Here is a 26334-nt window from a genome sequence, read left to right as displayed (position 1 = left end):
AACGGTTTAAGTTGTCTATATTTTTGCTATGCATTTGTGGTTTATGTAGTTGCTTGTTGACACAGTCAAATGTCAATCACAAGATTCTCTGGACATGGCTTGTGTCTCTCCCGTGATGAAAATCATTTTTAAATATTGTACATACAAAAAATGATTATTGAAAAATGACAGTGACAAAATGATAGTATAGTCAATACTATGCATGCTTTAAAAGTGCTTTTAAACAATTGACAGCTTCTGTATGACAATCCAACAAAATAGTTATGTCAGTAAGTTCCATCAATGTACATCGTTTTGAGAAAAATTGCAATAACCCTGTATTATAAAAGCATATTGTGTCATTCATTCATTCATTTATCTATTTATTTCTCTTTACCACAGTGATGTTAAGCTTCTGAAAAGCACTACATAAATCAAATTGAATTCTAACTTTTTTCCCCAAAGAAAAACAAAACACTACTCTAAATAATCACATACACAAACTGAGATCTGTTTGCTTATAAGTATTCTTCCAAATATTCTCCGTGTTCATCAGAATACAGGTTTGGAGTAAATGATGACAGAATTTTCATTTCGGGTGAACTATCACTTTAACAGGAACAGTTCTGGTTTGTACTGGGTCAAACGTCATCACAATTAAGTGGAACTCTCGCTCGTTCTGAACAATCTACTTTGATTTTGAAGACGGTTAGAGTCAGATATCACATTACATTGAGACGTTACTGAAACATAACACCCTCCAGACAGTGTCTGCTTCTTTGCTTGTAGACATCTCACTGTCGTCTAAACCCTCTCCGTTTCTTTCTCTGTCTCCGTTTCATATATTCGTACTTTCTTTTATTGGTGTTAAGCTGCCTCTAAAAGCGCTTCTTGTCTGAGATGGGTGTTGTTTCATGTCACAGAGGCTCTGAAAACAGATGTTCCCTTTAAATCCTGTCGAGCTCCGAGCTAACAGCTCGAGTGTACACCAGACAGCTATGTCAAAGCCCAAGAACCAGCTCTTATCTTCAACTGTGACATGCAGAGGACACCACAGATTAGCATAAAAAGGGCCTAGCGGAGTCTGTTTTAGCGCCGAGCGGACAGATGACCCTACCAGCTAAGATCTTGCTACCTGCAGCTGGTCGAGAGATTAAACTGCAGTTATTGGTATTGAGGAACCTCGGCGGAGCCCATTTTAACCTTACGCATGAAATAGCTGAGAGGGGTCTCCGTTGAGTAAAGTAATTAAATGTGGCTGTCTGCCACCGTCGGGTGTATAAGACCTCCTGCGCCCTGGTCAGGTAGAGTAATTACCATTTTTCTCTCTCCATGTTGGATAAAAGACGACTATCTCTCTTTACCCTTGAAATCATCTGTGTATAAGCTAGAAGGATGTAATACCTCTGAGGGCCTCCATATTTTTCCGCTCTTCGACCCTTGACACAAAAAGGATTGATGGTACAGGAAGAACTTTTAACCAACGTGTATCAAATGACAGAATCTGCAGATAAATGCTCATCCTGCACAATCAATTAATAGGGTGATTTAGCAAAAACAGACCAAAGAATGAGGTCACGGTTTTTCCTTAAACCGCAAGCTAGGTAGACAGCTAACCAGATTTTGGAACAGAGGCAATACGTCACTTGTTGTGTTCTTTACCTGCTGTTCTCTATAACGTAATGCACCAGGCTGCGGCCTCTTGAAATACGGGGGCTGTTTTTGCAGTAAGCCATTAAAACATATTGTTTGGAACGAGCGGCGATGATGGCGATAGGGCAGCTGATATGATACATAGCACAGGGAGGCGAAGAGACATGAATAATGATGGAGGAGAAAATAGAGGAAGGGGGGATGGGGAGGGGAGGGAGGGAGCGTGCGCTTTTTTCCCTCCATCTCCATCTGCCTCTCTTTTTCTGCCGCCCGGAGAAGCGCCTGATGTATTTGCTGCTTGGCTGCTCACAGAGATTGCTATCAGCCAAGACCCGTCTATGGAGGTAAACTCAATACGCATATTTTCCCCTTCCAACCTTCATAACATTTACTTTCAAGCCCTCTGAATTGGCGCGCACGGACGCGTGTGAATTTTTAGAGTCGTAATAGTGTGCGATTGGAAAGCGTGACCGCTTGCCTTGGCCTAACGGAGATGGGATACAAATGTAACGCATGATGAACCGATCGATAGAGGTGTAATGTGGAAGCCGGGACCTCGGTTTGTGGTTGTGTTTTCGTTAATATGACCGAAGCGCGAAGCCAATCACCATTTGCCTGCAACTGTACGCGCGAAACGAATGTTAATGTTTCTGGCACGTTCGAAGCGTCCAGATGGTGTTTCTAGAAACATTTAAAGTCGCTCCATGTAACAAACTCAATATCAGTTTGTTTGACGTGATATCAGTGTGTAAGCTACTGCCTTAAAATCTAGTTGTCAACCAAGTATTAACATTGAAATTCTCACTTCATGTCTCCTGTCAACACAACATTATGAGAAATGACAGATGGTGTTTAACTGTAAGTGCTGTTAAATAAGAGTAGTACCTCCCCTGGGATCGTTTACTGTCTCTCAATTACTTCAAATGAAATATATGTTGTTAAAAACACATGTTAAGTTGGAGATGGGGTCTAATGGTTTGCACACATGCTCATGACATGTTGAGTGATGGTTTTGATGTGGGAGATGCAGGTTTGAATACATCCTACCATTCACTCTTCACAAAGCCTGCCCCTTTTACTATGTCCGACATCATCCAAAGCGCTCCCACGGCACTAAAGAATATTTATGATTAAATCATTTCTGGAAAAAAATGATGTTGACTTTCAGCCAAAAGCAATAAGAAGGTCTGCAATGTGCATTTATTCAAAATGTGAAAGTGACTGAAAGGACTAAAGTAAACAAAATATAGATCGAAACTCTTGCCAAATGTAGTGCTTGCTGTAACGACATAATGTCTGGATAGCACCAGTGGTTTCTGACACATTGTTTAGGCAATGGGTAAAACTGTTATTATGACCTAAAGATCAAATTTTACCTCCGATAAAATTCTGATAGTGTTGATGAGATTCAGTCCTTCAGCGCGGCTCATATGACAGTCAGTCTATGAGGTAAAACTCCAGACAGGTCTTCTTGTATGAGTCTTTATAGTTGTACATTATGACAACTAAGATTTCACAGTGACATGACTTTTAGCTGGGATCATGTTCGTACAGTGTGACGGCCAGCGAAAATTGGGAAGGACTTTTTAAAACCTTTGTCGGACAAAATGGCGAATAGCAACAGTGCGCGCATTATATAAGCGTTTTGATTGGTCAGTCGCTTGTCAATCAAACTCCACATGAAGGGTCAATTGGCCCTGATAAAAGACTGGGTAGTTTGATGGTAGAACAGTGTAAAAACAGTTAAGTTGAATGTGTTATACCACTCATAATGCAGTAGATATATTCTTTCCCTATCAGATTGTGAAAAACTGGGTAGAAATATGGTAAAATGTCAAAATACATATAATATAATATATTGAAAATATAAAGGGTGGTTTACTTATTCATTTACATTTACATTTATGCATTTGGCAGACGCTTTTATCCAAAGCGACTTACATTTCATTTTCCTATACATTTTTACATAGGTATGTGCAATCCCCTGGGATCGAACCCACATGCTTGCGTTGTTAACGCAATGCTCTTACGCAAATATTTATTTATTTATTAATTAGATATTCTTTATTAGAATGTTATTGCTCGTTCTATAAACACAATGCACTGTGCTGTGTTTAACTTTTCTGTTTTTCCTGTTTGCCCCTGTAAAGCTGCCTTGGAACAAAGCACATTGTAAAATAATGCTGTATAAATACACTTGAATTGAATTACCACTCAGCTAAAGGAAAGCTGTATTCAATAATTTTCAAATATTTGTATAATATTAATGAAATCATAAAATGTTATATTAAAATACAAAACATTGTTTATTTTTAATTAAATTGTATGATTATTATTATATTTACCCAATTTAATATATTTAGGTTTGTATTCATATTATTATATTATATAATGTTTTTTCCCAAAAGCTTAATACACAATTTTCGTCAAATTGAATAAATGTCGTACATAGTGTAGCAAAACCTGGTTTCTGCTGCTTTAAACCAATTAAAAAACAGAGTCGACATATGATCATGGTTGCCAGCAAGGCTCAAGCATCAAAAGCACGAGAAGTGTCAAATGTGTCTGCGCTCTCTCACGCTGCTGCTACAAACCCAGGTCTCAAACAGCTGACCTGCGAGGGGAGTGAGAGCTGTCCAAACAGACAGAAGGAGTCGACTGAACAGCATGACTGTGTTTGAGGGGTCAGATCTCCAGCACAGAGGCTAACAACAGGCTCCGGCTCTAGGGAAAAACAAGACCTTTAGATAACTGTAGCCACGAAGACGCGAAACAAACGATTAGGCGGCGCGGAAACTGAAAAAATTGCACAAAGGTGGGAAAAGCAACGTGTAAATGTGTGAAAAAGCTCAAAATGAATTTGTTTTAGGAGTATGAGATTCCTATCACGCAGTGCTTCTAAACAGTGGATAAACAGTGAAGCGGTTTAAGGTAAAAACAAAATAAAAGAAACAAGCAAACTTCTCAAGGAAGCCTCCTAAATCAAACTGACAAGTATTGAGTCCAGTTGCTATTTTTAAAAGGCTTTTTCAGAGACATTTCAGGCCAGTGAGTTTATCAAAGGCAAGGCAGCATTAAGCTTCATGAGCAATATTACATCAACCAAGAGCGATTTAACACGGATGCTTTTACACACCTACAGTATGATGTTAAGCGGTTCATGTCCACTATTGTCCACCAAACCACCTGTCTTTACATTAGCGTTGGAGAGCGATATCACCCATAACCCAAGCACTCAGTTGAGTTATGACTCAGTTTCACAGCAAGCTTTTTTACCCAAAGCATTAAAAACTAGAAACACTTGAAAAAACATAATTTTCCTGCTCAGTATTTTTATTTATATATTTTTTAGGTACAAATATCCAAAGATCATTAAAACAAGATACATTTACTTGATGCGCAAGTAATTAAGTCTAGTTTTCAGAGAAATGCCAATGGGGTAAGAAAAGTAAATATGATTTCCTGTAAAATTAAGTTTGTTTTTCTGCCCAATTAACAGATCGTTTTTTTTCTCGTTTAAAGCATAACGCCTACTAAACTGTGTTAGATTCCCTTGGAAAGGATAAAACAATTTCACATAACCAAGGCTGCGTTATGACCGTATATCAACAAAGCTGTGTGTAATTTGAATGGCGAGCCAATCCGATGCAGTTTGAGATCTAAATTACACAGCCACGAGTTTGAGGCTTAGCAATATTTGAAAATACATCTCATGCCGAGCCAGACTTGTTTTAATAACGCTCGAGGCCTTTCACGAATGATGACATAACTATTGCAAGGTGTGATGCAAAATAAGCCACTCCAGCGGGAAAGACTCACATGTTATTCCTTGAGTCCCAGAAAATAATTACACGCGCAGAATGACCAGTAATGTTCAGAGTCTATCTGGCTTTAAGCTCAAATGGGAACCACAGTGCTGCCAGGCCATCCGAGCCCCGGGGACGACCACTCTCACGCCTGTGTACGGAAGGCTGTTTGCAGCAGTATGGAGCCCAGGGCTGAACTGTAGGGGATGTTTTAATGGGCATATTTCGCTGTTAGGAGTGCGGATGCAGGAATCGAGGGAAACCCTCCTGAACATCACAGGCCCTGGCGGATACCTCACAAAAGTCTCAGTTCAGTGTTAATTAAAAACACAACGGGCTGTTTTAACACTAGTCCTTAAACCTGATTAAAATTGTTGATTCAGTGGCATACGTTCTTTCAATGGTTTCATGAGGTAACTAACTAGTGAAACTGAGTCAGATTAATAGTTATATGACTTTCAACACTGATGTAAGACACACAGTTAAAATGCGCTGTATTAAGATTATGGATGTGTAAAGTGAATGCAGATTGTTAAACAAAAATAATCTGGTTTTTGGTAATTTGATGACAAATGTTTGCGTTCTTTTTCAAATGTTCAATAAAACTGACTTTTGATCTCTTCTGAAACCCTTATGAAGACATCTGTGAGACTTCTGCTTCTTTGTCTCAGGAGACACTTCATCAAAATGTTCCATTTAATTTCATTGATGTCGAGGAAATATCATTGAGTCGTTAAGGAAATCTCATCAGTGATTCGTCTTTTATGCGTAAACCTGGAGACAGGATTTTGTTACTTGCTTCAGTAAGCAATTGCCTGGCAACCGCTTAGCAACCACCTAGCAACTGGCACAGTTATTCCCTCAACCACCTGCAACATCATGAGACACAGAAAAGCAAAATAAAAATCGAATACAGCTGCAAAAACTATTTTTTAATTGTATCAAAATAAATAGTATTTAATTTATTATCAAACATAGGTTGTGTAAACTTTAACTACTTGGTGCTTCTTTTACTACAGAATAACCATATTTTAAACATCCAGAACAAATCGAGTCATTGCTCTGAACCACTATTATTGCTATTATGAATGAGAATCCAGCCAAACCACCACCCACAATTCCCCCTTCCTGAAGCAAACCCGACGCTCACCTCCCTAACTGCAGCAGGGACGAACCTCTACCCCTCTCTCCCAGAGCCTGGAGCTCTGGCACTCAAGCCCACACCCACTACTGTGGGAACGACAGAGCAGCAGAAACGCTTCCAGCATCTCTGGTCCCAGACTCCCTCTGTGGGAACACGGCTGTAGGGCATGATTTCTCTCTGTCTCCTTAATGAGGCCCCATTTGCACCTCCTGTTCCCAATCCCAAGCCATCAGGACCACCATTGCAGATAGAGTTTGTATGAAAATAGAATCTGCTGTGCTATAATGCTACAGTATGGAGGTATGTGCTTGACTAAAACTACTGGATATCTCTGGGACAACTTCGCAACAGAAATAAATGGAATATGTTATGTGCTCACAGAAAGTATGAAATGTCCTTTGGCAATGTATTTAACACACATAATGGGACTAAAATATTCTCTACTTGATATATGACCTATAGGAGCCTAAATCAGCAACAGGGAATGTCTCAGCACCTTCGCCCTTTTCTGCTTGATAATTGGGGATAATACAAGTAGTCCAGTTGTCTACTTAAATATTACAGTTCGGTCATTTATTTAAGAACACAATTATGTGTCCTGTGTCATACAAAATGCATTGTTTGTTCCATTATTTAAACCCATTTGATGGTAAAGTCTCTTTAAGCAAATTACAGCAACATTGTGAAGTACATTTTTAGTGTGATAATAAACGGACAGTTCACCCGAAAATAAACATTGTGTAATCATTAGTTCTGCTGAACACAAAGGAAGATATTTGGAAGAATGTCAGTAACCAAACAGATCTCATCCCCCATTCACTGCCATATATAGGGAACATAAATACTATGGGATTCAATGGAGGATGAGATCTGTTCCTGACATTCTTCCAAATATAGTCATTCGTGTTCAGCAGAAAAATGACATTTAGTATATGATGACAGAATGTTCATTTTTGGGTGAACTATCCCTTTAATTAGAAATGTAAAAAACGTTGGTTAAGGGATCATGTAAAAAGTCCACACATTGCGTTCAAACAAAATAAATTTGGTTTGGTAATGATAGTCGAACATTATTCCATGACGACACATACAACCTTGCATGCATGAACAATATCATCTGTCTGCTGCCTCTGTGTTCAATTTGTATTCCATGTTATCTTTATGTCTTTTAACATTTAATGTTTATAATACCACTATTTAATAAACGCTGATACATGACATTTTTAATCCTACAATACATGATGGAACCCCCCCACCCGAAAAGGGTGACTGGGGGTGTTTCAATTACCCCAAAATAGGCTTTTTTATAATGTCCAACTGGACATCATCCCAAATATGCCTACAGTAACACAAAATCCATTGACCAATCAGCAAAAGTATTCAACAGAGCTATGCAATAAATGCCTGTTCTTCATACTTTCATTTTCACACACACAACATCTAGAATGCTATATGCAACAATTATTTCCCAAGCTTTGTCTCTATACACAACCTGCTGTTTGCCCAACAGCCACACCGGCGGCACAGAATAAGAAATGAATTGGACTTGATTAGTCACTTACTTGAGCGCAGCGCTCCTGGGCTTGGTCTTCTCAGTGGCCTGTAAATAAAACAACAGCCCATCAGATTAAAGGTCAATACCTTCATACAGAGAAAGAGAAACATCACAATATCGGAGTGTTTGCTGTTTTTCATATGGTCTCACTCTTCCTTAGTTTAAATGAGAGTGTGGTATTTAGAGAGAACAGTTAAGCATGACCAGAAACAGTAGATCAATGCTGCCTTGGGTAAATTATATTGATTTTCTGCATTGTGGATTTCATTCAGGCGTAGTGTTTGTAAATTCCTGTGAGTTCTCTCACGTTCAGTAATTCATGTACTGTAGATCTTGCCTGTAGGCCTTTAAAGTAGTAATCAAACAAATATGGTCAGTTCACAAGTATCGAACATCATATATAAAATAAAATTAGAGAGCATTAATGGGTGAAAATATTTCTTTGTAATTCTCCAGTTTTGATTTAACAAGAATTTTTTAACTGTGTATTTTGGCCATCGCAGTCGTGTTTGTTAAATTAAAACAAAAGAAAACACCTCAGGAGTAACGAAGTCTGCACTGTAAAATATCCTTTGAAAAACACACATTTTCCAGCAGCTGGGATGCTGGAAAAATACCGTAAAATTACAATTTTCACGTAGAATTACATGTTTTTCATGCCTTTCTTGCACTGCATCACCGCGCGTCCCTCTCGGTTAATCAAAAATGGTCAAAAAGGCAGAACGTATACTCATGGCAGCAAATACACAGCAAAAAATGACTTTCTTACTTGTTTTCCAGTAAAAATGTCTACAAATTCTTGAATCAAGTTGCCTTTTCTTGATGAACAAAATGACCTAAGAAAATAAGTCTTGTGTTTAGTAAAAAATATGACATTTACAGTGAATGTTTGCTTAAAACAAGCAAAACAAATCTGCCAATGAGGTAAGAAAAATAAACTTGAATTAAGGTTTATCTTATCTTAGTCACTCAATTCAAGATTATTTTTCTTACCCCATTGGCATTATACTGATATTTTTGCTTGTTTTAAGCACAAATTCACTGAAATTTCATCTTTTTTTACTAAAAACAAGACTTATTTTCTTAGGTCGATAAACTCATCAAGAAATTTTTGATTTGAGAATGTTAAGACATTCTTACTGGAAAACAAGAAAAAAAGTCTAAGTAAGAAAGTGATTTTTTGCAGTGTATATAGTAAATAAAAATCTCAGCGCTCAATAAGATGCATTTTCCCTTCACTTGCAGTTTGACTTGCCCATGACAGTGTGCGGTTTATTACATCTGATCTGTACATTTGTCTCAGAGTGACTTAAAGAGCGAATGACAGCAAAAGCGTTACTACTGCTGCGCATATAGTCTAGTTAAAAAATTCCATCTTCCAAGATAAATGTGGATTTATTGAGATATCCACACCGCTACAGGTGAGCACGGTGTCGGACTGATGCTACCTGGCCAGCGGCAGTGTCAGAGAAGCAGGTTTTGGGTTTAATGCTGTGGCCATTGATCTGTGTACAATCCATTTATCATACAGCGAGTGATCTTCACAGTGTATTAGATGAAACAACTCAGATCATCTGTCAGAGGCTCTCGTATTGCTGTTTCCCTCTCAGTGGGGAATTTGGGCTCATTCCAACCTGCTCTCAGACGGATGTTGCTAGGCAACATGGTTGGGGGCCGTCGCTGCCGGCGGTGGCATGTATAGGTAAACCCACACGCAGTCAGGAACATACGTACCGGCACACCTAAACTGCTGTGAGTATCTGGTGTGCTCCATCATATGTACAAGGTGGGCATTTGTTTTAAGGGTCATCCAAGTGGGAAACAAAGGAAAGGGTTTTGTTTGGTGGGGTGAATCATTGTTGCTATTCGGATCACATTAGCTTTCCCAAAAATTCAGTGTGACGAAGTGGTTTAGCACAGCGCCTGGTGAAATCAACAGAGGGCTACAGCCATTTGAAACATGATAAATGCGCACTAAGATTTAGAAAAAAGGTGAGAAAGCCTTATATTCCAAAACAAAAATGACAGCCAAGTATGAATGACTCAAAGCATAGAAAAATCATCAGCAATTCCCATACACAGTATATTAAAGACACACATGTCATAATTAACAAAGGACCACTTAAGAGGGTCAAATAACTGCTTTTGATACTCATTTCTCTTTCTCAGCATAGAAATTATGAAATTTAAACTAAAAAAATGCTGGGTTTTGCTGTATCGGCCTACATCATTTACAAGATCAGCTTTTCATTGTCCAAGATTTTACATATTAAATAAAAAAAGCTGCTTTGCTTGTTGGATCTAAATCCCTCAAACCCCATTTTCCAGCTATTGCTGAGAAAATATGTCTCTTCTGCACTCCTCATAAATATACTATTTTTTCATACACATTTTTGAAAATCTGTTTTGTTTCCATTTTGATCTATCTGGAGGACAACCAAACACAATCTATTACAATAAAAGTAAACTGACAAACAACTTCTATTAGTCAGTTTTTCGTGTTTCTTGAATGTAACATTAGATAATAATAATAATGTGGGAACTGTAAACAGCATATAATCTCCATGTTAAAGTGACGTTTCTGGATCAATAAAAGCATATTAACAGCATCATGTATCATGATGTTGATGTTGCCATAGAACGGATGAATTTACAAATTCTTAATAAATTTGCACATTTCACCTTAAAAAGGAAAATTCTGTCATCATTTACTCACCCTGTTGTCATTTTAAACGTGTTGGTAACCAAAAACCCCAATTGACTTCTATTAAATGGACACAAAACCAATGCAAGTCAATGGGGACCAACAGTTTTCTGTTACCAACATTCTTCCAAATATCTTCTTTTGTGTTCTGCAGAAGTAATAAAGGTTTGAAATGAAAAGAGGGCGTGCAAATAATGACAGAATTTTCATTTTGAAGGGGATCTATTCCTTTAAGTGAAGTGAAGTCACTTTTTTTTACATTTTTAAGATATTTTGGCAAAACAATTCATATGCGAACCATTTATATCTGTTTGTAAAACATTCTTAAATGTTAGCATTTCAAGAGAATGTATTTTATTGAAATTTTTTGAACACAGTCAGTAGATTCAGTATTTCACCTTGAATATTTATTTAAGATGCGTTCAAGACACCTTGGATTTATGATCACCTCAATCATGTATAACTTTAACTAATGTTTCAATGTTACTAAATACTTTTAGTTGTACTAAATCCAGATGTTACTTCCACGTTTATGTCGGGAAAGAGCCCAAATCTGAGGTGTCTTGAACGCAGCATTAAAGATGGTGGGGTTGTATAAACACAGAAAAATGTCTGGGCAAAATGAAACATCCAATGTGTCCAGCTACTCAATTGTGAAGTACCGTCGACTAATTACTGTGGTACAATTCAGAGGTAACATTTTACAGTCAGGAACACAACAAACAACTCAGGGATGTACATAATGTTCCAGAACAAAACAAGGTGCTGTTCGAGATAGGGCCATAACAGGGCAAGAACTGGAAAGAAATGTGTGTTTGCTGGCCACCGTGAGATAGAGGCACAATTACATATGCAGCTTTCTGTCAGTCCACCCCCTCACAAACACACACACACACACACAAACACACTGTGAGTGTGAAACATGTTCATTATCCCGCCTCCACTGCTGTTCTCTTCACACTGGTCCAATACCAACAAAACAAAGGGTTTGGAAAAGTAAGCGTATGTGTGTGTGAGTTACACATACACTGTTAGTCTATACAGTATGGATGTCCTGTATATACAGTATGACATTATGCTCATATTTGTGTGCTTGAGCGGTATTCAGGAGAACATAATGTGTTTTGTTTTAAATAATTTATATGGAATTAGACATGGTCCTTTAACGTTCTTGAAATCTCAATTCAGGCAGATCAGAGACACACATCTTCAAAAGGACTTTCATAGGCTTGGCTTCCATTATTTGCTGTAGTTGCATGGATGTTTATGTGCATATGCAGACAGGTGTTTGTAATTTCACCACACGATAAATTACAATCCAATGAAATATACAGAATAAAGGTTGCAGCTGCAATACAAAAATGTTATTAAATTGTAATAATCCCACATCTGGAGGAGCAGATTGTTACTAAAGCCTAGTAGTGAAATATTATTAGTAGTTCCAACAGTATTATTGGTATTTCAACGTTTAAAAAAAACATGTCTTTATAACATGGTTATAAAGTGTTACAGCATATTTATAACACTCAGTTAAGGTCAGTTACCTGTTCTGTGTCCTCTTCATCACTGCTGATTTTCAAATCATCCTCAAGCATTCTGTAAAACAAATAAAAATGTTATAATGCAAAAAAAGTTTTTTTATTTAAATTTTCTATATAAAAAGTCTGCTTAGGTATTCAATCCCCTTGAAACAACAAACTGGAAATGGTGGTGATATACAGACAGAAGACCTTAAGTATAGAAAAGTGTCAAGACTTCTGAAAAAAGAAAACAAAAAGAACATGATGTCATGTGACAAACAGCTACAGAGACTAACATGACATCATCCTGAAAGTGTGCTGACCCGTATGTCTGTATCAACACTTTCTTTAGACCAGATTTCCTCCAGAACACACCAGAACCATGAAATAAAGACCAACAGACGTATTTTCTCTTAAAACTAAAACGATAAAAACCCTTTATAAGGACAAAATGTGTTTAGGGTTTAGTTTTCTATGACCTAAGCTGTCGTGCAGGACCGTAGACGGAGGAGAACTTTGAACAAAACTACCAGTCATTACTCTGGTAATATCAAACAGATGTCCAGAAAAGACTTACATAGGAAACCAGGTGGTGAAAGCGCACTTCCATTAAACACTGCTTTTCAGCTAACAGATGATTTGCAGGTACATTTTATGTATGTATATGTCTGTAGTGTACATTTCTTAACATTATTTCTCAGAACATTGTGTGCTAAGAATAAACACCAAGTAAGAAAAAAGACAAATGAAGAGACCTTCCAAGCATGCATCAGATTGATGAATTGATTCTGGAGTTCTGCAGTTTTAATGCTTATGATTTCTGTTTGACTTAACACGTGTGTTTATGGCTCATTTAAAAGAAGACATTTACACAAAAAATTCATCTTTGGGCAGCTTATACAGTGATAAATATAACACCTAATGTATAAACCTGCCATATAATACCTTATATATATATACTGTACACACAACGTATAATAACATTTTTATTATAATAAAAATGTATAAAAACACTCTACAATACCTTATGTATACACACACCATATAAAATGTTTTATATGACACCAAAATTATTATCCACAAACCATATGGATAAGTGGGACGTAGGAAAAAACGAAGCACGTTGTCAAACAAGTGTTAAAAAGCTGCCTGGCGTACAAAAATCTTCATGCATTTATTCATACTTTCTGCTATTTGCAAGTCATAAACAAAATCATTATATGGACATGTTCAAAAAACAATAATTTTTATAAATATAATATCGCAAATACATTCATAAGGTGTATAAATTGACCATCACAACTTTAGATCTCTTAAAAAACAGATATTTTCAACAATGAGCTAATACAAATATGGTAATATTTGCCTTCATAATGTGGTTAAATTTGCCTTCATTACAGGTCTTGTAATTGCTGCAATGCTTTCGTACAATATTTAGAAGGGTACAGTGTGTGGACCGTTTAATTTCAAGAAGCCTATATGAAAATTGAACTTTAAACTTTACACAATTATATTAAATCTGAAACTTTTGGTGAACATAGAGGGCATTAGACCTGACAGGAATTTCAGAAACATTGAATAAATCCATATTCATAAAGGACCATATCAGACTAACATGACTCTCATTAGAAACATTTACCTGTTTAATAGTTGGCATCACACATTGTGTGTAAAGGCATAGTTTGATTTTCTCCTTATGTTAGTCAATCCAGATGTTCAAATAATTGCAAGCTAACCCATCTACAATGACTTTTCCCAATTGCTTCTCCTAAACTTTTTCCTTCAGAGGGTCCAGGTTTTGAGCAGTACACCCTGTGTATGAGTGCCGTTGTCCACTTTGGTAATCTGGTGCCTTATTCTACTCTCAAAACTGTGAAAGCAGACAAATACAGAATTTCAAATCTTTTCAATTGCCGACACACAGAATTTAGCCTTTCACCTTTGGAGATTCATTTGTAGTTATTCAGTAACTCGGTACACACCACCTTCGGTATATAACAGGTGCAAAGTGATTTACTGGTGGAAAATGACTTGAGGCCACAAATAAAATGGTCAAAGCCTCAACTGAGGAAGAGTTCATGGAAGCAAGGAGGAAAAGCCAGCAAATGCTTTCCATTGTACATGAGAAAGAGAGTAGCCAGTTGCTAACATGTTCCACTGAACAATAACAGCCCCCTGGAGTAAACAGAAGGTTGTTGAAAATGTCTCAAGGCTTCAAACTGCCTTTGTGTGATCAAGTTATGGATTCTTTTGGCATCCTCTGCATTGATTTTTCTGTCCCAGTATATAAGAGAAGATAGTTGTTGCCACTGTCAGAAAATTCAAGGTCTTTAGTACACCCTATGTACACCAGACGACCTGAAACTCTTCAGAAAATGGGTACGATTGCAATTGCTTGCATATGCTCTACTTTTTTAGATAAAGGACACAATGAAAAAAAACATAGCTTTAAAAACACTATCAACCAAGGGATTTGGTCTAAATGAATCGCAGGTTACTAAGTCAAACTAAAAAAATATTTGTTGTATTGCTTTAAAATATGTTCTCCTTAATTTTTGAGTTTTAGTGTGTGCTATTATTAGAATTCAATAAAAACTTCTATTTCAAAGTTATTAAAACACATTTTTGGTACTGGTTTTCGACCTAGTGCATCCTGAATTTTCGGTATAGGTTTCGGCCCAGATTTATTTTTAGAAAAGGCAGTTTTACATACATTCTAAATCATAAACATCTTACAGACGTCTTCTAGATGTCTATATGACATAAAACATCTGCTGTGTAAAAACATCTGATAAACCTCCCAGAAAAGGCAGTTTCAATTACATTCTAAATCATAAACACCAACTTTACACAACATAAAAAGTGAACAAAACTTGCAAACTACACCGACACAATGCTAGGACTACGTTGGGGGTTGTCAATGTCCTGCTATTTGAATGCTAGGTTGTGCTCAAAAGCGCCAAAACTCAATATACGTCTAGGGGAAATCTGTGTTGTCGAGAGATCAATACAGAATTCCTAACTCTGACAAATGATAAATGGCTTTCCGAAATACCACATCTGAAAGAGAGACACTAATATACAACTTTCATTTAAGCTCAGGAAACAGAGAAGTTAACATTTTCTCTACAGCTTGAGCTGTTTTTTTTAATCACGCTCATTGTCATGGTCCTTGGATTGGGGACACAGATATTCAGGACAGCAGACAGATGTTTTGGAGGGCCGAGAAGGCATCCGAAGGAAAGAGATAATGTAAGAGTAAAGGAGCAGACCTGTGCCACATCACTGCTGGGCTCTGGCTTCAGTCTCATGGGTTGGCTCTGGGCAGCTAAACTTCCATATTTGTGAAAGTGGAACACTCTCTGGTCATTATTAAAGTTCTGCGTGTTGCGCTTAGGGAACCTGCAAATTGCGTGGCACCTGCTACTTGTTTCCATAGCTGCCTGCCAGCTACCTGATAGGCAAATCTAAATGAATGCTACATTGCAGGCAGATTAGAGTGAATTGACAGAAACACCAATTATGATCACAAAAGCCTTGAGGCAATTTTCAAGTCAATTCATTCCAAGGTTGTATATACAGTAGCTATAGTACAGTACATTTAAAAAACAAAAAGTAGGGATTTTAGTAGACCAGGGCTTCCCAAACTTGTTCCTACCACTGACACTACACTTTTATTAACAGTTTTCTTATGTATGCGACAATCGATAAAACATTTTGTTCACTAAAAGCTGTGCATGACCTCTTACGGTCAAAACTGATTTCCAGGATGAGTTCATTTTAAACAATGTGAAACATTTTCAGCGTTTTTTGGTGCAATATGATTTGGCAAATCATTTGTAGAGATTTTCTTTTGGTTTGGATTTTCCAAGCAATATTACCTAAGAAACTTTGCTGAAGGTAAAATATAACTTTAGTACACAATTCGATAAATGTGGTATAAACTGCACACTGCAATTTATTCTGACCAAGAACTATCCACATACGTAGGAAAAGGAAGAAGCTTTGGTAACTTACATGAAAAATATGTGCTCAACGATATCTCATTTACTTTTTTAACTACTTCATGTCATAAATCTCACTCAACCTTTAAACCTATCCACTGTTAACCTCATTTTAGCAGCTTTGAACTTAGCGATTAAAACATGACTCATGTAAAGGCATCCAATCAGACTGGAGCTGATATTGCATTCTCAAGACACTTTTGGACATTCTTTTGTTTTGTTTGTTGGGCAACAAACTTTCCTTGACCCAGTGACATCATTCATCAAGGTGTTCCTCATCAGTTCTCCAGGTCTAGTCTTTGCCGCTCCACTATAGAGACCCCTGACTAAACACCTTTTCCCTCCCTTTTTTTGGAGCAACACCATAGGTGCCGAATTGCCATTTAAGAGTGTCCCTCTGTGTTCTCTCCTTTGTTAAGAAGAGCCTACCCTTAGCCCACTTAGCTAAGTGTTTGACAGCTCCACAATAGAAGCCTCTTTCCAGCGAGCTGCCAGATGTGGTGGGAGAGGGGGAAATATTCTCAGGAGGAATCGGGTGTGTAGGTAAAGACATGGTGGGCGACTGCCACCCTTGTACCTGATGTCAACACTGCCATGAAAATGAACATTGAGGGTGTGAGCATCTGATCAAGCGTAGCTAACAGTTTATGTGAATATTGCCAGCTAGAAATCAGAATCAGAAGGAGCTTTATTACCAAGTATGTTTACATACACAAGGCGACATCTGTGTAATGAAAAATGTAAAGGTTGAGCGGGCTGACACGAAAAAACTAGGAATTTCATGTTGATGAACATGAATTAATAGATTAGATTTCGTGACAATTATACGAATTCCTGTGAGACTGGATTGGATGGACAGTGTGCAGACAATAAATGTAGTAAGTTGTGCAACTGTAGTAAGGCACTAAATATAAGTTTATGACAGGATTTTATACAGAGTTTGAGATCGATTTAGCTCTTCAGGAAACAATAAACAAAAGTTTTCCCCTTAAACCAACAATGACCCATATCTGTTAGCTTTACAGCATGGCATCTTGTATAAAGTGTGAAATTGTTAATGGTTCAAGTGCGAAGCTCAAAACGGGGAGCATTTGCTCATACTCCAGCATATTTGCTTTCCCCTCTCACAGCCGATTGAAGAATGTTTCCATCTTTTCCAAAAGGGGCCCTTAGGAACCTGTTTCTGCTAGAACTGTTAGTGTGCTTGGAAACGCAGCCGTGCCGACTTTCACGTCATCATTTCAATCACCAGCGAGTACATGGAAATGCACTTGGACTTGTGCGGCAATAAATAAACACATTGTGTGTTTTCTTGTGGAAGGTGAGAGCCGGCCGGCGCTGCCCTGAGACTCAGAGACGTTCCAGTTCTGTCAACGCTACACACATCTCAGAAACAACTCAAGAGGGAAGCTTCCCAACGCTGCTAATGCTACCGTCATATACGTAAACATCAGCCCTCGATTTAAAAAATATACAATGGTATTTTCATGGGTTTTGAGATATAATACTAATACTACTTTTGTAAACCTTACCATGATTGTAATATGGTACTGTCTAGGTACCTAAATGTGAATGTTATGAATATGATAAACATTCAGTGCTATGAAGTGTATGACAGTCCCATCTAATGTGACCATTCAATGACATCACTTTGGACTTTAAGCTGTCATAGAGAGCATGATAAATAAATAAACATCTTTAGTAAAATGTAAGAAAATAATCAAAATATAAATTGTTGAACAGATAACTAAGAAAATTAGTGCCATCTTGGCTAGCTCATAAACAGCCCTGCCTATTGGAAGACATTAATGGAATGAAACAGTCATTGAGATTAAACAGGAACGTGGGAAACGAAGCGACAACGCCCTGTTATCCACACTTGGAAAAGTTTGATTAAGGAGCTCCTGACGGACGAGTGCTCTGGAGGGCCGCTTCTACCTCCAGTCTGTCCCATTCATCCTGGCAGAACCTCTCCTGCTCCGGTTCTCTCTGTCCAGCGGCTTATTTGCTTTGGCCCAAAGCCATTTCCGACTCCGATTCAGAGCTGACTGGAGTGTCACATCAAGAGTCTTTGGTAATGTTGGTGATGAAAAATTCCCCACCTCTCGTCTGGGGTCTCTCTCTCTGTTCTCCTCAAGACTAGGATTCTGTTGTCTGTGTTTATCGTCACTACTTAAGGAATGTCATACTCTTTCGGAAGTGCTGTCTTAAGAAAATAAAAGGCACGTCTAACATGCTGGGAACTCAAATGTATGTGGCACATGAGGACGTCTTGAATGCTTGATGTGAAACCTCTCGTAGAAATAAAAAATCCATAACCATGTCACACTGTAAATACTACAAGCTAAGCAATTGTGGACATACAGTATATAGTAAGAGTTTAACATATACACAACCATTCAATGGATTATGGTCACCTAACTCAAATGTTTCTCAAGATCTTTTTCAAGATGTCTAAATGTTTGAAATGAGTTTTGTAGACAAACACTTACTTTTGCCAACATATTAGTTTATTTTACTACAAAACTAAATATGTGTTTATTTGATTTGATTAAATTCTATTCAGTTTTTTAATGGATGTCTTCGAGACAACAGCGAGGATAAGGCAGCCAATAAGAAGCTTGTTGATAAAATATATTTTATAAATTTTAGTCAAACTATTTCTAGTCATCTACACAGTCTTTTTCTTGTTTTCCAGTAAAAATGTCTTAACATTCTTGAATCATGAAGCATTTTCTTGATGAGCAACCTTACCTAAGAAAATAAGTCTGGTTTAAGTCAAAAAAAGTAAATTTGTGCTTTAAACAAGCAAAAAATCTGCCAATGGAGTAAGAAAAATAATGTTGAATTGCGTGACTAAGAAAAAGGGAAACCTTAATTCAAGATTTTTTTTCTTACCCCATTGGCAGATTTCATTTTGCTTGTTTTAAGCACAAATTCACTGAAATTTCATATTTTTGGTAGACAATTTTACAAGAAAGAAAAAAAAAGAAAAAATATTAATAAAGAAGCCCTAAACACTTTAGGGACAGTATGAAACGATAAACAAATGTATAATCAAATGATCAGGCCGATATTGATTTGAATTTAATGACCATTTACTGTATGATGATATCTCTGAGCTTTGATTGCATTATCAAATCTGAGCACATTGTTGTGTTAAAATCTCTCCCAAAACTCCAGAGGACGCACATCTGAGATCACCGGGGAAAATCTAAGAAGCGAAAGTTTCCATCTAATTCCAATGTTGTCTAGGAGAAAGATGTCTGAGAATTAGTTTCCTTTTGTCTTCAAAATAATCCCCCTGCATTTCAACAGTGCATTCCACAGTGCTGCTGAAGTCTTAATCCAGATCTTATGAAGGGTCTTTTGCGGCCGTCAGATGAAGTTCAGACTTTCAGAGTGCAGCTCACCTGAGGCTCTCTCGATCATTAGAAAGCAAAGGTGAAGAGCAGAAGCAGCTGCAGGCATTTCCATCCACCTCCAGAAGAAAACACTTCACACTCGCTTCTGATGACTAATTCGCCCTAATCTATTGCAGTTTGATGACTCCCTCAGTTGACTTCATGTGGGATGACTGCTATATAATGTGTGTTTTAATGAACAAGTAATTTGACTGTGTGAATCAGCATGTTATGTTGGCAGAGAGTACAGCACACCCTTTGTGTACTTACATGACGATGATTAAGAAAATTTACATTAAGAAAAGGATAATCAACAGTTAGCCAGATAATTATTGAAAGATAAAGCCAATTAAACAAGAAATAAAAAGATCACAAGTTGATCTGGGCCCCAATATGATTGAGTATTATAAATATTTGTTTTGCGTATTAATTGAAACCTGCGCAAAAAAAGTATAATAAAATATACAATACAAACCTGATCAAAGTTCAGAATGGAAAACAAGCCACACCCCAAAATTTTCTCATTTAATACTCTGTTTTAAGGTCTTTTCACATAAAGTCCATTTCTTTTGCATGCGTTTTTTCGTATTTGCCGATTGTTTGTATGGAGTCTCTGAATTGAAAATGCCTCTCATAGTGCTTGCTACGGATGCGAAAAACGTCAAAAAGCAAACCAAGTCCTATTTTTATTATGACTGACAAAAATAATTGGGGGCAGTGTGTTAATGTGTTTGACACAACGTGAGGTCGTATTTACTTTTTAACGTGCAGAAATTTCGGATGCAAATTTTGGACTCAATGTGTAATGGCCGAATGCAGAAATCAAAATCAAAATACAGAAGCAGCTTCCTTGACTTTAATAACATTTTGTTTGCAGCTAGTCTGTTTGTCTCTCATATAGGCTTCTACATTTGTGTTATATCAGCCTCACATCGGACACCGGCCTCTATGTTTTCTGAATATCAGCATCGGCCATTAAAAAATCCATATCGGTCAACCACTAGTTCAAATGTATGTTTCATGTTACTGTTATCGGTATAAAGCATTAACTGGAAATGCATTTCACCCTTAATCGGTTTCCGGCTCAGACACATAGCGAGATGCTGGTCAAATAAAGCTCATGCGGCTCTAAACACAACTCTCCAAATAACATAAGGGCATGTCAAGTAATTAAAAGATCTTCGAGCAGAACACGTAACCAGAGCTACATCCCTACAGGTAATCCTGGAGCGGCTATCCTCATCCATGTCTGACACCAGGGCCGTATCTCTGATGCGCTCTCATCACAGACTGAAGAAAAAGCAGCAGTTGAGTGTGACTAATATCAGACTCAGAGTAAATGACACCACTGATCAGCAGCGCTCTCAAGGAGGTTACAAAATGGCCGATCCGCTGAGGAAAAGTGCCGTTTTACGACTGCTCACCACGGTAAACTTCAAATTAAAGCTGCTGTACCGGCCGTCTAATGGACGATTGTGACTCAATTGGGAGAGATTGAAGTGCTAAAGGTTTATATGATGGCATATTTGAGTCCTTCATGTCAGTCTTGAGGTGTTATTTCTGCCATTTCCGCCTCCCGGCTGTGGGACTTGAGAGGTAACGGCACTTACTGTAACAGTTTTACACCACAACAACAAGCAAGTCAAATTTTACCCAACCTAAAAACTCATGAATTTTGATCAACTAACATACATCTGGCAATACAAAAGCATATAGATGACATGCAGCATATTTGTCCGAAAGCATCTTAGGGTCAATTTCTGCCTTCACTTCAATTCAAACATTCAACTTCAGTTCATCTCACGAGGACAAAGCCTGAGGGTAACATCTCCAAACATCTGGACTGATAAATCATTTAAGACCCTTCTGAAATCTGGCAAGTAATTGAGAAGAAAGTAGAGGAATAAGGAAGACAGTTGAATAGATGGACAGCGTACAGTAAATATAAAGAGCTCTTGGAATGAAGAGAAAATGACATGAGCGTTTAGGTCACCAGATAATTGCAGACTTTAAATGGCTTCCACAAGTCAGTGCAACATTCCTACAGCTATTGTTTGCAGTATCACCCCATCACAGCGTCTCTATAGCATCACACATTCTTAGCAACAGTTTCATTTGTTTGAATCTGTCAAGACTGTTTAGAAAACCTGGCGTTTACAGATTCTAACAGCTAGGGGTTTGGCCTCACTATAGTCAGGTAAAATTATTTTTATTTTTCATATGTTCATAATAGCTAAGAACAGAATGTGAAAAACACTCTTAAGTGATACAACTTGTCTGCTCTCACTGCCATCCTTGAAGGGATAGTTCGTCCAAAAATGAAAATTCTGTCGTGAATTATTCTCTCTCTAGTCGTTCCAAACCAGAATAAATTTGGTTGAAGGCAGAGAAAGATATTTGGACGCATGCTTGTAAGCAAACAGTTCTTGGACCCCATTGACTACCAATGAAAAAATACATTTTTACAGATTTGGAACTGCAGATTTTTATTTTTGGGTGAACTATCCCTTTCTTTTATTATTTATCCTGGTATATAAATTGTCCAGCACCATGTGCAAATAACATGCATGATACTTTAAATAATTTAATCCATAATATAAATCGCAATTTTTAATATCTGGAGACTGAAATATCATACATACTTGGTTGTGTGTGTTTTTTTTAATTAAAGGGGTCATATGAGACGGCTAAAACGAATATTATCGTTGTATGTGTATACACTATTTAAGGTTAAAGAAACGCTGTATTTTTCACATACCGTGCATGTTTGTATCTTCTCTTTGCAATTCCTCTGAAACGTGCAGATTTTTTACAAAGGTCATCGCTCTGAAAAAGGAGGTGTGCTATGTTTGGCCAGTTCACCAGTGCGTGATTGGTCAAATACTGCAAGCGTGTGGCGGACATGTAACGCCTCTTACCATATTTGGAACATCAGGTCAAATCAAAGAAATTGTACTGACAGGTATGCCCACCTAACTCGTGTATACATTTGTGCGGTCTTAGTCAACACATACCACGAACTGACGTCGATTTGTGGGGGTGTGGTTACACAAGGCGTTTCAGGCAGGTCTGGGTAAGCATTTGCTTTTAGATCGAATGCATCTTTTATTCAGACTCTATAATTTTTGCAATTTTACCTGTCTAATACATGCATGGGCATAACACACAAAAGACACAGAAAAACACGTATTAGCGCCATATGACCCCTTTTAACCACGTGACAACCACCCAGAACACTTTAGCAGCCTAAAAGCAACGTCCAGGCAACTCCCAACAACTTCTTAATATAATGGCTGTGAGTTTTGCATGGGCAAGCACTACTCACAATAATAATACAAATCTGCGTAATCTACACCAATATCTGATACAGCTTGATCAAACTCTCTGAAAAAGCATTAAACAGCATGCTAACCATATGCGTTTGTTAGGGTTTATTAAAGTAAGGTCTTGGGAGATAAAAAGTACCAGGAACATTTACATAATGTGTGCCATAAAAATAAAAAAATACAATAAAGTAAAGTTAACATCTGAGGAGGTCAAAGAAAGGGTTAAGAAGGGAAGGGCCAGGCCTGTTCTACTCAGAAATGTTGAACAGAGGAACAAAGAAAAGATTTCTTCTCCACACAGAGGGACTCCTTCAAACAATGAATCAAATGAATACTCACGACTTCTGCGGCGCAGGCTTGGTTGCAGGTTTGTTACCAGGAACGTTGCAGCGCTCTGCAGAAAAAAAAATATGGACAAATCAGGGAACAGCTATTGGCTGCATACATCAAAGCACCAGCCAATCGATCTGGCACAGCGATGTGTCAATGACAAAAGACTACCTTTTAATCATTTTCTTTTATTATTGCAAATCAGAAGTTTATTGCTTTTTCTGGATATTGCTTGACACCCAATTCTGCATGAGTTACAACATGACATGTAGAATTAAGATTCCCTTACTTCCATTGTATCCTGAGGTCACATGCTGTGGATCCTGTGAAACACGGAGATAGAGATAAATGCAGTGAAAATGTGACAACCTCTAAATCAAACATTATAAAAAGATCCGACAGAAAACAATGCCACTGCGTCGACTTGAACAGAGCAGCTACAGATGGGAAATAGCCCTGCTGATAGCTTTAATTGATTTTACACTAATACAATTAGAGCATGCACACAAATCACACTTCAGCGGGTGAGCGGAGCAGAGAAGAGACGTCTGCGCTCGCTTTACGTCGCGATTTATGGAGTCGGCTTATTATTAGTAGTGTCATCCAGGCCAACCTAACAGATTCAGGCCGTGTCCCATTAAGAGACAAATAACGGATGCCACTGGAAAGAGAAACAAAGCATCGTGGGATTTGAAAGGAGCTGCGAGTCTGCACAATGAAGGAAACTGTAACAATTTGCAGTAAATTGCAAAAAAGTTTTTAATAACAGGCTTGTTTATTCCACTTAAGAATATTATCCTAAAGCCCGGTGGGTTTACTCTCACTGGCTTTAATAAATGTGATGAAATATCCTGAAAGAATTCCTGTTTGCATTTGACGTGGACATCAGAATAACGGTAAAAATAGTTTTTGTTTAAAGTTACATAACTGTCAAAAGAAACAGGAAAAGTATTTTTTCCAGGTTCGTTTTATTCAAAGTGTGGGAAAGAGAAAATTAGAAGAAGATGAATTAGTTGAATTCTTCAAAACCTAGACAGTGTGTGTGAAATAGTATTTAAATGTGATAGTTCACCCAAAATGAGAATTCTGTGATCATTTACTTACCCTCTTATCATTTAAAACCTGTATGACTCTTTCTTCCACAAAACACAAAAGACAGATTCTGAGACCCGAACAGCACCAGAACCCATTCACTTCTAATGTATGGACACAAAACCAATGCAAGTACTTAGGTGCCTGTTAACAATATTCTTCTAAATATCTTCTTTTGTGTTCTGTGAATCTCGTATACAGGTTTGAAATGACAAGGGAGAGTAAATGAGGACAGATTTTTCATTTTTACGTGAACTATCACTTTCAGGCAGGCTGCTCTAATACATGATCCAGTTATCTTGCTTTGGTCAACTGAAGGAAGAGTAAAAAGAGAAAAATTGAAAATAAATATATATTTTGTAGATAAAAAGGTTGAGGTAATAGACTATTGTAAACAATATTTGTGAGAGGTTTTTGCTTATTCAAAAATGGAGTAATTGCACTAAAAACACTGAGTATCCCTAAAAATGATGGTATATCAGTGTGACTGTTGCCTTGTAGGGTGGCTGCCTATGTACTAGGCAGTAGACATTAAGGAAGTGCACTATGTTTGGAAAAGAGCCAGAATATCTTAGCACCACCATTAAAGAGTGCAGCAATAAGCATTTAATGAAATGATCCTCTGTATTAACTTTCTAATGTTGACTATAAAGACTATTTAGTGTAAAAACCTCAAAGAAAAGAGAAAGAGAGAGAGCTCACCTTTGCAGGGATGGGAAACTTGGTCTGTTCAGCTTTGCCTGGAGTGTGTATGGCAGTGAGAGGTGGAGGCCAGGAGTGGGTCATCTCCTACAAAACAACATTCACAGTAAGAACACAAACGCATATAAACAACACAACAAGTCCAATTCTGCAGATCCGGTTGAGAAAAAAATTAAGAGACCATTTCAAAATGATTTGTTATATTTGAGAATTTACTTTTTACAGGTATGTGTTAACACAAAAAAATCCTGTTAAACAGGAGAAAATTACCAGTACATTTTCCTGTATTTTGCAGACATTTCCGTTAATGTTAAAATGCAATTAAATGCAGTACAAAATGTAAAATACAGGTAAAACAAATATAAAAATGAATACAGAAAATTCCTTAATATTAATAAAGTATATGGTTCCCTATTTTTACGTTTTTTTAAAGAGTGCAGGTAAAATTATCATTTTTGTTTCATTCTGTGAACTACTTACAATATTTCTCCCAAATTTCAATAAAAAGATGTCCACAATATATAAAAGGTAATTAAATAAAAATTTGGAATGATGTATTTTTTTTTCGCTGCTGTACTTACAAACACAATTTCTGTCAGACAAAAACAATTCCTTGTGACATCATGCATACTCATATCTGAGAGACAAGTTTAACAATTCACCCATGATTTTTTTTGAATGTCAGTGCGTGAATATGTTTTGTTATCATGTGCATCTGTATACAGTCACTACGTCATTGTGGGATATGAATCTCCATTCAACAAGCACACACAAATGCACCCTTACACTAAACACCTCTGTTCACACTCGCTATACAATTTTTTTCTCCACTGCGTACATTAACACCATACGGTTGAACAATTCACACAGTGTGCTGGTTATCCCTAATGCTCCATCTCGCTTTGATACCTGAGCCGTTTACAATAATGTAGTCAATGATCTTGTGTGCTTTATTTTGGCAGGTAACGTTTAAGCACACATTACAAAACAAAGACGGGAACGTGTAGCTGTGTAGTTTCAGCCAAGAGAGCAAAAGCAATTCAATCACATTTAAGTGAATAAGACTGATCAACATTCAGACAATGGGAAAAGTGATCAAGGTATTAGAAGATCGC

General features: G+C 37.4%; 1 protein-coding gene across 1 annotated transcript in view; it reads right to left on the bottom strand.

The window, feature by feature from the left end:
* The window catches only part of aff2 (AF4/FMR2 family, member 2), a 170351-nt gene that overhangs the window by 43317 nt on the left and 100700 nt on the right, over positions 1-26334 (bottom strand). The window contains exons 5-9 of the mRNA XM_056769720.1: positions 25220-25306; positions 23715-23748; positions 23435-23489; positions 12386-12437; positions 8145-8182 (exon numbers count right to left, since the gene is read on the bottom strand). Of these exons, the coding sequence (XP_056625698.1) occupies positions 8145-8182; positions 12386-12437; positions 23435-23489; positions 23715-23748; positions 25220-25306 (266 nt within the window). The remainder of the gene's footprint in view (positions 1-8144; positions 8183-12385; positions 12438-23434; positions 23490-23714; positions 23749-25219; positions 25307-26334) is intronic.

This window comes from Triplophysa dalaica, chromosome 16, assembly GCF_015846415.1.
Source record: "Triplophysa dalaica isolate WHDGS20190420 chromosome 16, ASM1584641v1, whole genome shotgun sequence".
Lineage (NCBI taxonomy): Eukaryota > Metazoa > Chordata > Actinopteri > Cypriniformes > Nemacheilidae > Triplophysa > Triplophysa dalaica.
This window is presented reverse-complemented; position numbering and strand designations above follow the sequence as displayed.